At 41.0% G+C, this 17,296-nt stretch overlaps 1 protein-coding gene and 1 pseudogene across 4 annotated transcripts in view; one reads left to right on the plus strand and one right to left on the minus strand.

Moving 5' to 3' along the window:
* The window catches only part of C15H11orf49 (chromosome 15 C11orf49 homolog), a 228,049-nt gene that overhangs the window by 90,117 nt on the left and 120,636 nt on the right, over positions 1–17,296 (plus strand). For all 4 annotated transcript variants that reach the window (XM_010371092.2, XM_030918979.1, XM_010371091.2 and 1 more), the window contains exon 3: positions 15,736–15,866. In XM_010371092.2, coding sequence (XP_010369394.1) covers positions 15,736–15,866 — 131 coding nt within the window. The remainder of the gene's footprint in view (positions 1–15,735; positions 15,867–17,296) is intronic.
* Positions 3,832–15,583, minus strand: LOC104668426 (annotated as a pseudogene).

The following is a 17,296-nucleotide window of genomic DNA, read 5'->3' on the forward strand; positions in this document are numbered from 1 at the left end:
TTTCTCAGATCATATTAGGGTCGTATGCCTTTCTTTTTTTTTTTTTTTTTTTTTTTTTTTTTTTTTTTTTTTGAGACGGAGTCTCGCTCTGTCACCCAGGCTGGAGTGCTGTGGCCGGATCTCAGCTCACTGCAAGCTCCGCCTCCCGGGTTCACGCCATTCTCCTGTCTCAGCCTCCTGAGTAGCTGGGACTACAGGCGCCGCCGCATCACCCGGCTAGTTTTTTGTAGTTTTTAGTAGAGACGGGGTTTCACCGTGTTAGCCAGGATGGTCTCGATCTCCTGACTTCGTGATCCGCCCGTCTCGGCCTCCCAAAGTGCTGGGATTACAGGCTTGAGCCACCGCGCCCGGCCTCGTATGCCTTTCTTATAGAAATCCTGCACTCATATAAAAGCTACGTTTTCAAGACAAGTTAAAAAATATTTCACCAAAAGTGCAATGTTTTTATGCCTGGTGATGTAGCTGCAGCAACTGCTTCATGAATTTCCTTTCCTTTGCTTACAGTTGTCCTTACATTAGATTCATTTATCTTGAAATGGAGGCCAACCACAGCTGCAGATCTCAATCTATGATGTATGTCAAGCAATTCAACTTTGTATTGTAACGTCATGAATTGTCTCTGCTTCTTGGGAACACTTCCAGCATCACTAGTGACACTTCTTATGGGTCCCATGGTGTTACTTGAGGTTTATGGTTTTGTACTGAACGCGATGAAAAATACATGAGAACCATGAGAGATCACTTTTTACTGTGATACACAGTTTACTGGAGAAATGAACTGCCCATGCAGAGATGATTAGCATCACATGGTGTTTTAAGCAGATACTTGCAACACTTGTGCTCACTGCAATAGCAACAGGAGTTGGCTATGAATGAAATTATTATAGTAGTACAGTATGAGCTACAGTTAATTTTATACAGTTATGATTTAATACTGTATGTTTGCTTACATTTCTCTCCACTGTGAATGGCACCATATATGGTCTGTAAGTGTGTGTGTCAGTTTTGCTAAACGTTAACTTTTTATAACAGATTTGTGTATATTTTAATGTAGTAAATGATAAAATGGACTAGTGTCTACATATTTTATGCATTCATGACATACTTTTTCTTAGTTTTTCCAATATGTGTAGGATGCACAGTTGGTCTGTGAGTTTTTTTAAGTTGTTGCAAATCCTTCCAAATTTTCTAATATATTTATTGAAAAAAATCCATGTATAAGTAGACCCACACAGTTCAAATCCATGCTGTTGAAAGGTCAACTGTATATACATATATCTGCTCATCTAAGAAAAAATATGCACACAGGAAGAATAAATCAGAGACCAATGAGATTCATTATCTATAAGATGTTGGTGAGATGGAGTGAAAAGATAAAAGTGGGATAGATATGAAGGTCACTTACCGAAGAATTTTTTTTTGCACATGTCTTACTTTTGGAACTATGTTAATATTTCATTTACATAAGTAAGTATATATTCGACAGGATTGGGGGAGTTTCTAAAATTGAAAACAAAAAAATAAGTGAAGCAAATTGTATTTCAAATGAGTAATATACCATACTGAAGGGGGTTGGAGAAACTAATCTAAAGAACACAATATTTGGACTATATACCCTCAGGTTAAAACAACTCTAAACAAGTATTAAACTCTAATTAGCAGGCTTCTTTTTCACAGAGGAATGGGTTAGCTAGCTTAGTACATTTTAGGATTAAGCAAATAAGTAAATATGTTATAGATAATAGGAACCTTTTTCTCACTTTAGAAAAAGGACATTTCAGATATGGAAAGGGGAGATGATAGAATGTAACCTGTAGTGTTGAACTGGAATTGAATCAGTGTGAGCTCATAGATTTTGTTTTGTTTTGTTTTGTTTTGTTTGAGACAGAGTCTCTCCTCTGTTGCCCAGGCTGGAGTGCAGTGGCACAACTTTGGCTCACTGCAACCTCCGCCTCCCAGGTTCAATCAATTCTCCTCCCTCAGCCTCCCGAGTAGCTGGGATTACAGGCAAGTGCCACCACGCTCAGCTAATTTTTGTATTTTTAGTAGAGGGGGAGTTTTGCCATGTTGGCCAGGCTGGTCTCGAACTCCTGACCTCAGGCGATCCTCCCACCTCGGCCTCCCAAAGTGCTGGGATCACAGGCGTGAGCCACTGCACCCAGCCTATTCTTTACTAAAAACAACTGGGCTTCTTGGATAAATGGCTGGCTCCAGGGTGAGGTAGGGAAAGAACAAGATGATCCTGGAACATTTTATTCTATCAAAAAAGAAGGAAGTGATCAGATAATTATGTAGATGTGTCAAAAGGACATAGAAGTCAGCTTGAAGGGCTCCCATGGCCAAATATGGGATCATATGAGCATAAAAATATATAATGATAGTAAAGGATTATAACCTATTGAATAAAGTAAGAATCCATGAGTCCACAATGATATAAATAAATAAGAAGGGAAAGCTTTTCCTTATTGTAGAAGATCAACTTAAAAATGTAGATGAGGCCAGGCACGGTGGCTCAAGCCTGTAATCCCAGCACTTTGGGAGGACAAGACGGGCGGATCACGAGGTCAGGAGATCGAGACCATCCTGGCTAACACGGTGAAACCCCGTCTCTACTAAAAATACAAAAACTAGCCGGGCGAGGTGGCGGGCGCCTGTAGTCCCAGCTACTCGGGAGGCTGAGGCAGGAGAATGGCGTAAACCCGGGAGGCGGAGCTTGCAGTGAGCTGAGATCTGGCCACTGCACTCCAGTCCGGGCGACAGAGCGAGACTCCGCCTCAAAAAAAAAAAAAATAAATAATAAAAATAAATAAAAAATAAAAAAACGTAGATGAAATGACATAGTTGGAAAAAGATTCACCATTTGGCAAAACCTTCATATTCATTATTGGTTCTGGCAACAATTATTAATAGATACTAAAATTTGTGAATGAAAGTTTGAAGAGTAACTATATATTTCCACAGACTCAAAATATCTTCCCACGGGATACTTATCCATTATAAAGGCCAACTTTATAGTGGCAAAACCTGGCAGATGCTGCTCTAACCAAAGAATCAAACATCCCCAGTAATTAGACTAATCAGCAAGTGCCCCCAGATGTGATGCACTGAGAAGAACTCAGCGTCACCTTTGTGATGATCCTGCCAAAGGGGCATAACCTGAATTGAATTATGAGGGGGCATCAGACAAACCCAAATGGAAGTACATTCTATAAAGTAACCTGTATAACAGGTTTTCAAATAACTGTTTCATTTAACATCATTTTCATTATAACTGTTTTTTCTGGTTTAAAATCATTTTATTGAAGAGCAAGAGGCAGGGAGAGATGGCAGGGAGGGCAACTAGAGCACTTCTACCCTCACCAGGAGAATAGACTCCCTCCCTGCTTCCTCTTGTACTGGACCCCTATTGGCTTCCGTAGGGATGGCACCATGTTTGCGAGGCTGAAAAAGAGACATGGAGCCAGCAAATGAAACATAAGGTTTATTGAGGGGATTTACATACAGGGCAGTCCAAGGGCAGCATGATGAACAGGAGAACTGCTACCACTTATAAAAAAGCATGCAGTTTATACAGCATTTTCACTTAGCTCCCCCCACCCTGGCAATCTCCACCTAGCAACCTTCATCCAACCCAAAACAAAGGGCCTCGAACCCCTGTATGGCCTGTGATCCATGGAATGGATCAGATGGTTCAGATGTTCCTCGTAGATAAATAATGAATCTCTGGGTTGGCCATTCCCAAATTCCTTCACTCAGAACTCTGAACACACATTCATCTTAGACCACAGGGTCATTCTCAGGGTATGCTTCAATTATTTCTGACAGGTGCATCTACCATACACCTGCTCCCCAAGTGGCTCCCCTTGTACTATGGCAGAGGTGGTGGGGAGGGATTTGTGTAACCTCTGCCCTGGAGAGTGGGGAAGGTAAAGGTTGAGTGTAAAATGGCAGCAGCTGGGGCTGGCAGTGGTGCTGCTGGGTGCTGCAGGGCTTATAGGGTTCTATGAAGAGGGCTGAGAAGGTGTTGACTTTGTCTGCCCCCTGCACCTCATGGGGAAACAGTGGCAGTTTCACAATGCAAAAGTCTTTATAAGCATCCTCCATCTGGTTCAGATACTTGACCTGAATCTTGTGTCAGGCCTCACCTATCTTTCAGGATTTTCAGGGTTGGGGAAGAGAAGCTGGGTGATGATGATGTTGTATGTGTCAGTCTTGTACTTGGCCAGCTCCTGGAAGAACTCAGGGATACATTTGCAGATGATACAGGTAGTCTGCTCAGGGCCCTTGAACTGTTTGCTGACAAAGTAGATGATGAGCAGTGTCTGCTTCAGCATGGAGGACAGCAGGTCTATGTTCATGTCCCCCACACCTCGCATGTTGCACGTTTGTAAGATGAACGGGATGATCTGGTTCTTGATCTGCTGAGTGTCATGTCAACCATCACCACTGAGAAGTTCATACTCTTCACCAGCCTCATGACCTCAGCATAGCTCATGGCCTCATTGATGGCCTTCCTGCATCAACTTCTTGCTCATGCTCAGCATGTTGTCCTCCTCAGAGAACTCACTAGGCAGCTATGCTGCACCCTGGCTGGCGTCAATCTCCATAGTGAAGAGGTTGTCAGAGCCTTTGACCTTGGTAGGCGCCGTTGAGAACTTCTGGTCAAAACCATCTGAGATGTTGTGGGCTAGGTCTGTGGAGATGATCAGAATACTCTCATGCCCTTTCAATAGGTGGATGGCCAGGCTGCAACTGCAAGTGGGCTTTCCCATGCCACCTTTGCACCAGCAAGGATCCACTTAACTTAAGGCTGCACTTCTCGATGACGTTGCTAAACCTAGGCTCCAGTGGCTCTTGGAGGCTGACTTTGGGAGACTGAGGTGGAAGGATAACTTGAAGCCAGGACTTCGAGATCAGCCTGGGCAACAAAGTGAGACCACATCTCTACAAAAAAAAAAAAATTTTTTTTTAAATCAGCCAGGCATGATTGTGTGCGCCTGTAGTCCCAGCTACTCAGGAGGCTGAGGTGGGAGGATCGCTTGAGCTCAGGAGTTCAAGGCTACATTGAGCCATGATTGTATCATTGCATTCCAGCCTGGGCAACAGAGCAAGTCCCTGTCTAAAAAAAAAAGAAAGAGAGAGAGAAAGAGAGAAAGACAGGGAGGGAGGGAGGGAGGCAAGAAGGAAGGAAGGAAGGAAGGAAGGAAGGAAGGAAGGAAGGAAGGAAGGAGGAAGGAAGGAAGGAAGGAAGGAAGGAAGGAAGGAAGGAAGGAAGGAAGGAAGGAAGGAAGGAGATTTGAGGTTTCCTTAGTTTTAGGAAATATTTTTAGGAATTCCTTATTTCCTAATTTTTATTTATCTTGCTCAGCACTTTAAACTGACTTCTGTTTTTTGTTTGTTTGTTTGTTTGTTTTTGTTTTTAGGAAATACTGTAGGAGTAAATGAGTGTCATGTCTATAATTTACTCATAAATAGTTACAAAAAATGATAATATGTATATACATATGTACTTATATGTCTGTGTGTGTGTATGTGAGAGAGAGAGAGCAAGAGAGAGAGAAAAAAGAGAGTGAGTGAGAGTAAATGTAGCAAAATATTCACATTTAAGTAATCTAGGTAAAGGATATTCAGGAATTCTTTGTGCTATTATAGCTTTTTGGTAAATTTGAAATTACAATACGTCAAAATTTTTAAAAATTAAAATCTTCAAGGAAGAACTCCAACAACTTAAGAATAAAAAAAATTGCTCAATGAAATTTGAATACTCATTTTGGCAAAATCTGTTTATGGCAGACATATGGTGTACTTCTGTATGGCCTTTAAGATATTTTTAGGAACTTTTTTGTTTTACTTTAGAGGAAAGATTAATGTCTATTAAAGAACTTTGTAGTTTAGTCAAATACAATGAAAAATTAGTACAAATATGCATTTTAAAGCTTGGTGGGTCAAATGTTTGTTTTGAATTTCTGGTCATGATGGCTTGCAGTGTTCATGACTTAGGCCTCTTACTCATTCCACACACATGGTAATGATACGTAAAATTTTCTAAGAAGAGAAGTTTAAGGACGTAGCCATGCATAAAATTAATATAAATTCATCTTACTAGAAACTCAATAAAACCACAATGCAGTACGTGGGACTGTAACCACATGCCTCCTGTGCTCTGGATTCAGAAGGTGTAGGTAACTGAAAGCTCATTTCTTGAATGGTGGAGATTCAAAGTGTTGTACACACAGTGCAGGAGACTGAAGCTAGCCCCTTCTGCCTCCACCACTTTAACAGAGACTCAAAAAAAGTTATGACTGCTACCTGAGAAATGGCTTACATAAAACCTGGAGGTTTAGCCAGGTGCGGTGGTGCACGCCTGTAGCCCCAGCTGTTTGGAAAGCTGAGGCAAGAGAATCCCTTGAGCCAGGAGTTTGAGACCAGCCTGGGCAACATAGTGAGACCCCATATATTAAAAAAACAAAAACCTTGAGGTGTGAGAGGAAGCAGACAGCCTTACAGCCAGGTCTTAGTGGGTCCAACCTCCTTAGCGGTACAGTGACAATCTCTATGATGTCCTTAATATCAGGAATGGAGCCATAAGTCATCCAGTACTAGACCTGGTTCTGGACTAGGGTCTGTCCACCAGAGACAGTTAAAACCTCCCACTTCACATGAACTTATATGCTGAAATTCTAAAATACATGAGGAACACTAATATTGAGAAAGACAGTCAATAAACCCAATAAACATAAATTTACTCCAGAGAAAATAAAAATAGTTGAACATTTAAAACTGACTTGGAGGCCAGGTTGAGGTGGCTCATGCCTGTAATCCTGGCATTTTCAGAGGCCAAGGTGGGTGGATCACTTGAGCCCAGGAGTTTGAGACCAACCTGGGCAACTTGGCAAAACCCTGTCTCTACAACCCTGTCTCTAGATATAAAAAGGCATGGTGGCATGCGCCTGTAGACTCAGCTACTTGAGAGGTACTTACTATCTTTTAAATTATTCATTCTCTATTCTGTCTGATCAGCCTGAGTAATGCAGATTCTACAATGTATCTACCATGTAGGTTTATTTTTATTTATTTATTTATTTTGAGATGGAGTCTCGCTCTGTCACCCAGGCTGGAGTGTGGTGGCATGATCTTGGCTCACTACAACCTCCACCTCCCGGGTTCAAGCAATTCTCCTGCCTTAGCCTCCCAAGTAGCTGGGATTATAGGCATGCGCCATCATGCCTGGCTAATTTTTTTGTATTTTTAGTAGAGACGGGATTTCACCATATTGGCCAGGCTGGTCTTGAAGTCCTGACCTTGTTGTCCACCCGCCTCGACCTCCCAAAGTGCTGGGATTGCAGGTGTGAACCACTGCTCCTGGACAGTTTATTTGTATTTATTTTGCTCAGCACTTTGACTTCTGTTTTGTTTTTTTTTGTTGTTGTTGTTAGTTCTGGAAAATTATCAGCCAATATATGTACATATGTATTTTTTGAGATAGGATCTCACTTTATTGCCCAGGCTGGAGCACAGTTGCATGAATCTTGTACAACTGTAGAATCTGCATTACTTAGGCTGACCAGACAGAATAGAGAATAATAACTTAAAAGATAATAAGTGTAACATAAAGAGCTAAAAAACTATGAAGACAGGTAAGAGACATTAAAAAGCTACAATGTATATCTAATAGGAGACAGAAGAAAATGATATAGGGAATGGCAAAGAAGCAATATTTTTAAAAGAATTGGGGAGTGCAATGACTCACATCTGTAATTCTAGCATTTTGGGAAGCTGAGGCAGGAGGATCGCTTGAGGCTAGTAGTTCAGGACCAGCCTGAGCAACATAGTGAGCCCCCATCTCTACAAAAAAGTTAAATTTAGCCAGGCATGGTTGTGTGCACCTGTAGTCCCAGCTACTCAGGAAGCTGAGATGAGAGGATCACTTGAACCCAGGAGTTCAAGCTTCCAGTGAGCTATGGTCATGTCACGGCACTCCAGCCTGGGCAACAAAGTGAGATCCTGTCTCAAAAAATATTTATGTGGGCTGATAATTTTCCCAAACTGACAAAAAACAGAAGTCAGTTTAAAGTACTGAGCAAGATAAATAAAAATAAACCTACATGGTAGATACGTTGTAGAATCTGCATTAATGATAAAGAAAATTGTTTATATGAATGATAAGAATGATTAACTCCAAAGGAATGGCAGGAGTTTGACAGCAGTCTGCTTGATATCAGTGATAGGTAAGAGGTGACAACGGGGTGGTATCTTTAAAGGGCTGAGAGAAGATAGGTAATAACCAGAATTCTCCATCGAATTAAATTTCATTCCAATAGGTAAAATAAAGATATTTTCACTCACAGGCTTTTGCTGAAAGAACTACATGTTTATGTCTATTAATAAATTCACAATTCAAAAAAAGCTTTGAAAACCTGAAGTTGTCCTTTGGTAAGTTTTCAGCAAACTCATTTGGGGGGTAAACTTGACCTGAACTAGTTCACGGGCTAAGTTTGGTCTTTGTTTATCTCACTTAGTGTGAATACTTATATGTTTCACTGTGGAGACTTTAATATGTTTGAATCCATGGGGTGCTATCCCAACCCTGCTGGAGGTGTCATATCACATCTGGTTTGTGCAATGTGTTACCTTTATAAAATCTCAAAGTTTGTCAATTCCAAACCAGAAAGGTGCCAGGATTTCAGTAAGTGATTATGGATCTTATTAAAGGATGTACTTCAGCAAGAAAATGATTGAACCAAGAGTGAAGGAGCAGAATGTGGGAAACAGTAGTGAGCATGAAAATTGATTTCATAAATATAGGTAGACTTAATTCATTATTGACTTTTTTAAGTAGTAATTTTTTTCTTTTTTTTTTCTTTTTTCTTTTTCTTTTTGAGATGGAGGCTCACTAACGCCCAGGCTAGAGTGCAGTGGTGCAATCTCAGCTCACTGCAACCTCTGCCCCCCCGGGTTCAAGCGATTCTCCTGCCTCAGCCTTCCCGAGTAGCTGGGATTACAGGCATCTGCCACCGCACCCGGGTAATTTTTGTATTTTTAGTAGAGACAGGGTTTTACCGTGTTGGCCGGGCTGGTCTTGAACTCCTGACTTTGTGATCCACCCACCTCGGCCTCCCAAAGTGCTGGGATTACAGGCATGAGCCACCGCTCCCGGCCTAAAGTAGTAATTTTTACATTTAAAGAAGTATATTGTCCTCTAGGTATGGAAGTGAATTTTTTTAAAAAAGGAAAAAAAAGGAAAAGGTAGATATCAAAAGAAATAAAAGACATCCAAATTGGAAAGTACAAGCTAAAATATATTCACAGGTTACATGATCCTATGCATAAAAAGCATCCCAAAGAATCCACCAGAAAAAAAGAAAAAAGAAAAAAGAAGCTTCTAGAGCTTATAAATGAATTCAGCAAAGTTTCAGGGGACAAGAGCAACACATAAAAACCAGTTGTTTCTGTATATCGTCGATGAACAATCTAAAAAGGAAATTAAGAAAAGCAATTGTGTTTAAAAGAGCATCCAAAAGGTTTAGTCTATTAGGAATAAGTCTAACAGAGGAGGTGAAAGACTTGTACACTGAAAACTATAAAACATTGCTGAATGAAATTAAAGAAGAGCTAAATAAATGGAAACACACCCTGAGTGCATGGACAGGATGATGTAACACTGTTAACATGTCATTACTACCCAAAGCAATCTGCTGATTCAACACAATTTCTTTTCTTTTTTATTTTATTTATTTATTTTTTGAGACAGAGTCTGTCACCCAGGCTGGAGTGCAGTGGTGTGATCTCAGGTTACTGCAACCTCCACCTCCCAGGTTCAAATGATTCTCCTGCTCAGAATCCTGAGTAGCTGGAATTACAGGCATCCACTACCACACGCAGCTAAGTTTTGTATTTTTAGTAGAGATGGGGTTTCGTCATGTTGGTCAGGCTGGTTGATTGAACTTCCTTCCTTCCTTCCTTCCTTCCTTCCTTCCTTCCTTCCTTCCTTCCTTCCTTCCTTCCTTCCTTCCTTCCTTCCTTCCTCCTTTCCTTTCCTTTTCTTTCTTTCCTTCCTTCCTTCCTTCCTTCCTCCCTCCCTCCCTCCCTTCTTTCCTTCCTCCCTCCTTTCCTTCCTTCCTTCCTTCCTTCCTTCCTTCCTTCCTTCCTTCCTTCCTTCCTTCCTTCCTTCCTTCCTTCCTTCCTTCCTTCCTTCCTTCCTTCCTTCCTTCCTTCTTTCCTTCCTTTCTTTTCTGATGGAGTCTTACTCTGTCTACCAGGCTGGAGTGCAGTGGCGCAATCTCAGTTCACTACAACCTCCACCTCCCAGGTTCAAGCAGTTCTCCTGCCTCAGCCTCCAGAGTAGCTGGGATTACAGGTGCCTGCCACCACACCTGGCTAATTTTTTGTATTTTTAGTAGAGACAGAGTTTCACTATGTTGGCCAGGCTGGTCTTAAACTCCTGACCTCAGGTGATTCGCCCTCCTTGACCTCCCAAAGTACTAGGATTACAGACGTGAGCCACTGTGCCTGGCAATTCAACACAATTTCTATCAAATTTCCAAATAGGCTTTTTCACTGAGAGAAAAAGCTAATCCTCAAAATCATATGGAATCGCCAGGACAATCTTGAAAAAAGAATATAAAATTGGAAAAATCAAACTTCCCAACTATAAAACTAGCTGTGAAGCCACAGTAATTCAAGTATTATGGCACTGGTATAAAGACAAACATATAGACCACTGTGATAGATTAGGGAGCCCAGAAGTAACTCTTTACATATATGGTCATTTGATTTCCTGCAAAGGTGCAATTCAATAGGGAAAGGACAGTCTTTTCAACAAATGGTGCTAGGAAAACTGGATATCCACATGTGAAAGAATGAAATTGGACTATAAAACTCTTAGAAGAAAACAGGGGAAACTTTTCATGACATTAAATTTAGCAATTATTTCACGGATATAACACCAAAAACATAAGGAACAAAAAATATAAATAAATTGGACTTCATCAAAATTAAGAACTTTTGTGCATCAAAGGATACTATCATGAAAGTGAAAGGACAACCTACACAATAGAAGAGAATATTTGCACATCATATCTCCAAGAAGGAATTAATATCCAGAATATGTAAAGAACTCCTGCAACTCAACAACAACAAAACAAACAACCCAATTTAAAAATGGGCAAAGGACTTGAATAGACATTTCTCCAAAGAAGATACCCAAATGGCCAACACGTGAAAAGATGCTCAACATCTTTAGTCAATGGTGAAATGCAAATCAAAACAACAATAAGATGCCACTTCACACCCTCTAGGTTGGCTATTCTTTAAAAAGGAAAATAGCATGTGTTGGTGAGGATGTAGACAAATTGGAACCCTTGTGCATTGCTAGTGAGAATGTAAAATAGTTCAGCTGCTCTGGAAAACGGTTCGGTTGTTTCTCAAAAGGTTAAACCTGTAACTACCATATGACCCAGCAATACCTACCTGCATTTGTAGGTATAGATCTAAAAGAATTAAAGAAGGGACTGAAACAGATACTTGTATACAAATCATAGCAGCATTATTTACAATGGCCAAAAGGTGGAAGTAACGCAAGGGTCTATCAACAGATGAATGGATAAACAATATATGGTATATACATACAATGGAATATTATTTTGCTTTAAAAAAAAAAGATAAATTTATGGCCCTGCAGTGGCTCACACCTGTAATCCCAACACTTCGGGAAGCTATGGTGGAAGGATCATTTGAGGCCAGGAGTTCAAGGCTTGTGACCAGCCTGGGCAACATAGGGAGACCCCGTCTCTCTTATTTTAAAAATATGAAGGAAAGAAAGAAAGAAATTTTGATACATGCTTCATCTACAGCCCTTGAAAACATTATTCTTAGTGAAATAGGCCAGAACGACAGGTATTATATGATTCCACTTATATGAGGTATGAGGTACCTAGAATAGACAAATATATAGAGATAGAAAGTAGAATAGAGGTTATCAGGGTCTGGGAGGTGGGCAGAAGGGGGTGGTGCTGTTTAACTGATATAGAGTTTTTGTTGGGGATGACGAGAAAGTTTTGGGTATTGATATTGTTCATGGTTGCACAGCATTGTGAATATATTTAATGACGCTGAATTGTACACTTGCAAATGGTTAAATGATAAATATTATGTATAGTTTACCACATTAGAAAAGTTTTCCAATTTAAAAATAGATTCTAGTCACATTCTAAAAAATAATATCAGAAGATATTAATAATCAGAAGATACATAAATAATATCAGAAGATGAGAAGAGTGCACATAAGTTATAGAAAGTGTGCTTTGGGCTTTGTCTTGTTTTGTTTTTATTTTTATTTTGTTTATTTATTTTGAGACAGGGTCTTGCTCTTGTCACCCAAGCCGGAGTGCGGTGGTGCGATCATAGCTCACTGCAGCCTTGACCTCCTAGGCTCCAGCAGTCCTCCCACCTCAGCCTCCCAGGTAGCTGGGACTACAGGCATGTGCCACCATGCCCAGCTAATTTTTGTATTGTTTTGTAGAATCAGGGTTTCACTATGTTGCCCAGGATGTTCTCAAACTGCTGAGCTCAAGCAGTCCACCCACCTCAGCCTTCCAGAGTGCTGGGATTATAGGCATGAGCCACCATGCCTGGCCCCTTGTCTTGTTTTGGAGAGTTATAAAGATAATGAGTATTTTCAGACATTTTCAAAAATGTGTAGATAGGCCAGACGCGGTAGCTCATGCCAGTAATCCCAACACTTTGGGAGGCTGAGATGGATGGATCACTTGAACTCAGGAGTTTGAGACCAGTCAGGGCAACATGGTGAGACACCATCTCTACTAAAAATCCCAAAAAATATCTGAGCGTGATGATGCATGCCTTTGGTCCCAGCTAATCTGAGGCTGAGGGAGGATCGGTGCTTCAGCCTGGAGGGCAGAGGTTGCAGTGAGCCAAGATGGGGCCACTGCACTCCAGACTGGGTGACAGTGCAAGACAATGTCTGGGGAAAAAACAATGTAGATAAATATTATGTTAATTTTTTAAGATGGGGGTCTCACCATATTGCCCAGGCTGAACTCAAACTGCTGGGCTAAAGTGATCCTCCATCCTCAGCCTCTGAGTAGAACTACAGGCATGTACCACCATGCCTGGCTGATTATGTTAAATTTTAATACTGAAAGGTTATAGATTTTGTCTATAGCTTCCAAACTAATAGGGAGGGTAGAAAAGAATGAAAACAAAACAAAACAAAACTTTACTAACACAATAGAAGGTGGGAAAAGAAGGTGGGGAAAGGCAAAGAAGAATGGATAATGGGAAAGACAAAATAAGATATCGGGTCAGAAATTAATCAGATACACTAAAAAGCTACTCATTAACATATAGTGACTGTAAGGTTGGGTAGAGAAGCAAAATCTAGCCATATGCTATTTACAAGAGATATACCTAAACAAAATGACCTAGAAGGGTTATTAAAGGCACAGAAACCGATATACCAGGAAAATACCGATCAAAATAAAGCTGGTGTTGCAATATTATAACAAAAGTATCAGACCCAAAGCCTGGAATTTAGAAAAATTAAAAAGATATAGACTTTCAATATTTCCTGTGTGGCTAGCTTCAAAGATACATTCTACCTGGCATCACTTACCTATCTTTCTTATCTTTTTAAATCAATTTCCACAAATATTTATGAATAATTATGAGTTAGGTAATATAGTAGAGACAAAGATGAGTACAACCTGTGCTTACTCCATAGAACTGACAGTCTAATAGGGGAAAGTCCAGTAACTTTAAAACGAAGTAGCAAATTGTGAGCACTGTTAGAGAATTTTAAGCGAGATACGGTGGAAATTGGGCATGGGAGATAAAATCAGGAAAAGACTTTACACAAAATTTGGCATTTGAGATAGTCTTTAAAAGCTATAACAAAGCTATAATTTCATTAGACCGTGACCTAGACATCAACTTTTTCTCTCTTAGAATATGAAGCATGCTTTGGGACTACTTTGCTGGATAGCTTCATGAATTTAGGCTACAGTATTATCATTTCAGACTTCATTTGCTGGAAATGTAGCCTACTGCATTTACCTATAACAGCTCATTTCCTGTATTTTTTATTTTCCTTTGCTTAAGATAATAGCACTGCATGGTTAGGTTAACACTTTCGTTGCTTTTGAAAGCCCCTCTACTAACCTAATCTTTTGCCAGATGATGTCCTCATACTTCCTCAGGGTGTCTTAGAAGTAGATTTCTATGCTAGCTCTCCATGAAAGAAGAAGAGTATATAGTTTGTTTTTTCATACAGTGCTGTTACTATTAACAGGAAGGAACTGACTTCATCCTAAATGAAAACATATTCTATATTAAAGACAAGTTAGACTCTTTCCCATGAAATTGGTCTAAGAGAAGGGAAACGGAATAGATGGCTCCTGAAATTTTTTCTTGTTCCATTCAGAGTCAGATTTTTCCCCCGCTTTATATGGTCAGCAAATGAAAACTGGCATTTGGAATTACCACCGTTCCCCCCATTGCTTGCCATCTTCAAATTTAATGTCTGCTTCTCCACAAAGATTAACATGTTTTCTGTTCATGATTTACTTGTCAGAGAATTTAGAAGTTTTCTGGAACCTAAAGTTTGCTCTGGTAGGGATGATTACTGGATTATTGCCTATTCTTCGGTGGAATTTCCATTTTTAGATTACACCAGGCTCTACAGCCTTTATTTCTTTGGCAGGAAAACCCAAAGTCAATGGAGTATGTTTTTTTCCCTTGCCTGGCCCAGCTTAAACAATGACTCACTTGGGCCCTGGGGCTTTGCTTCATACTCTCATTTAGGGGCCACTTTATACCCTTGTTTCTATTTTCCTTTCTTGTTCTGTTTGGACCCTTTATATCCTTTGGCACATGGGATTTGTCTCTGGGGTTATTGTCAGAGAGATATATAAAACCACCCCAAACTGGAACAGACACTCCAGTTATGTCCCCATAAGCCATGTTATCCTTATGGCAGCTGGTATAGGCCAGGGAGAGTACAGAAAGAATGTCTTTTTTTTTTTTTTTTTTTTTTTTTTTGAGAATGAGTCTCACTCTATTGACCAGGCTGGAGTGCAGTAGCATGATCTCGGCTCACTGCAACCTCCACCTCCCAGGTTCAAGTGATTCTCCTGCCTCAGCCTCCCGAGTAGCTGGAATGACAGGCGCACGCCACCACACCCAGCTAATTTTTGTATTTTTAGTAGAGACAGGGTTTCACCATGTTGGCCAGGCTGGTCTCCAACTCCTGACCTCAAGTGATCCACCCGCCTTGGCCTCCCAAAGTGCTGGGATTACAGGCGTGAGGCACTGCGCCCAGCCCAGAAATAATATCTTTAAGGAAACCTAATTCCAAATGGAGTAGAGGGAAAAGTGTTCTCCAAAAAGGAAAATATGAGTGCCAGTGTCATCCAGTTAGAGACTAAAAGGCTTTCCTCCATATGCGATGCTCTAATGACTGATTTAGATGTCCTCTGTGTATACCTGTGGAAGGTGGGAAGTGCTCAGAGGAACTGGCCTCCAAGAGTTTTCGGAGAGATATGGTTATATGAAGAGACTTCCCCATGGAAGGACTAGGTCTAATCTAGAGTTCAGAATTTTGTTGGGGAGAAAAATTCCCTCTTTTTGGCAGTGGTTCTCTCTGGTCTCAATTTTTCATTCTGATTCCAGCCTTCTGGATTCCATCTAACAATGATTTCTTGATTTTTCTCTTTGCAGTTTTAACAGTGTATGCCAGGGAACACACATTCTCTTTCGAGAATTCAGCTTCGTCCAAGCCACCCCCCACAATAGGGTATCATTTTTACGAGCCTTCTGGAGATGCTTCCGAACTGTGGGCAAAAATGGAGGTAAGTCTTCCCGAATCCATCCATCCATCCTTCCTTCCTTCCTTCCTTCCTTCCTTCCTTCCTTCCTTCCTTCCTTCCTTCCTTCCTTGCTTCCTCCCTTCCCTCCTTCCCTCCTTCCTTCCCTCTCTCTCTTTTTCTTTCTTTCCTTCCCTTTCCTTCCCTTTCCTTCCCTTTCCTTTCCTTTCCTTCCTTCTTTCTTTCTTTCTCCGTCTCTTTCTCTCTCTGTCTCTCTCTCTTTCAAACTTTTTCTTTTTTTTTTTTTTTGAGACGGAGTCTTGCTCTGTGCCCCGGGCTGGAGTGCAGTGGCGCGATCTCGGCTCACTGCAAGCTCCGCCCCCCCGGGTTCATGCCATTCTCCTGCCTCAGCCTCCCCGAGTAGCTGGGATTACAGGCGCCCGCCACCACGCCCGGCTAATTTTCTTGTATTTTTAGTAGAGACGGGGTTTCACCGTGTTAGCCAGGATAGTCTCGATCTCCTGACCTCGTGATCTGCCCGCCTCGGCCTCCCAAAGTGCTGAGATAACAGGCTTGAGCCACCGCGCCCGGCCCACACTTTTTCTTTTGTTCCTATAAATATTGTTTGAATGCATGCTATTCAAGGTATTTAGAATACCTCACTTTTGAGGAATTGTCTGGTTTATGTCAAAGATATTACTATTACCACTACCATCACTAATTATACCTATTAAGAGCCAAGTGTAGCTCTTTACATGTAGTAACTCGTTTATCTTTACAAGGCCTCTCTGTGGTAGATACTATAATCCCCATTTTGTAACTAACGAAACTGAGGATCAGAGAGGTTAAGTAACTTGGCAAGGTTACATAGTAAATTCTGGGCCCAGATTTATACCCAGGCAGTCTGACTCCACAGCCCTTGCTCTTGGCAGATATTAAAATGCCATGCAGTAAATACAAGGAACAATGTGAATACAAAGAAAGAAACTCCTGAATGGGGGTAGGATGGGGTTACTGTTGTTAGAGGAGGGAGAGAAAAGTGGAGCAGAGAAGGTCCTCCTTAGAACTGGCTGTTTGATCTAAGCTGGGAAGGAAGAGTAGGAATCATTCACATGGATAAAGGAGAGAAGGGCATCCTAGGTAGAACATATGCTGAAGCACAAAAGAACCTGGAATACTTACATAACAGATCAGAATGTCTAGGGTTTGTGTGGAGTTTGTGAAGGAGGTTAGGGGAGATGAGACTGTGAAGGAATAACGGAGCCGCTGAAAGATCATTTTTTAGCCATATGAAAGAAATTGGGCCAGGCACAGTGGCTCAGCCTATAATCCCAGCACTTTTGGATGCCAAGGCAGGTGGATCACTTGAGGTCAGGAGTTTGAAACCAACATGGTGAAACCCCGTCTCTATTAAAAATACAAAAATTAGCCAGGTGTGGTGGCGCACTCCTATAATCTCAGCTATTCAGAAGGCT

Source organism: Rhinopithecus roxellana, chromosome 15 (genome assembly GCF_007565055.1).
Source record: "Rhinopithecus roxellana isolate Shanxi Qingling chromosome 15, ASM756505v1, whole genome shotgun sequence".
Classification (NCBI taxonomy): domain Eukaryota; kingdom Metazoa; phylum Chordata; class Mammalia; order Primates; family Cercopithecidae; genus Rhinopithecus; species Rhinopithecus roxellana.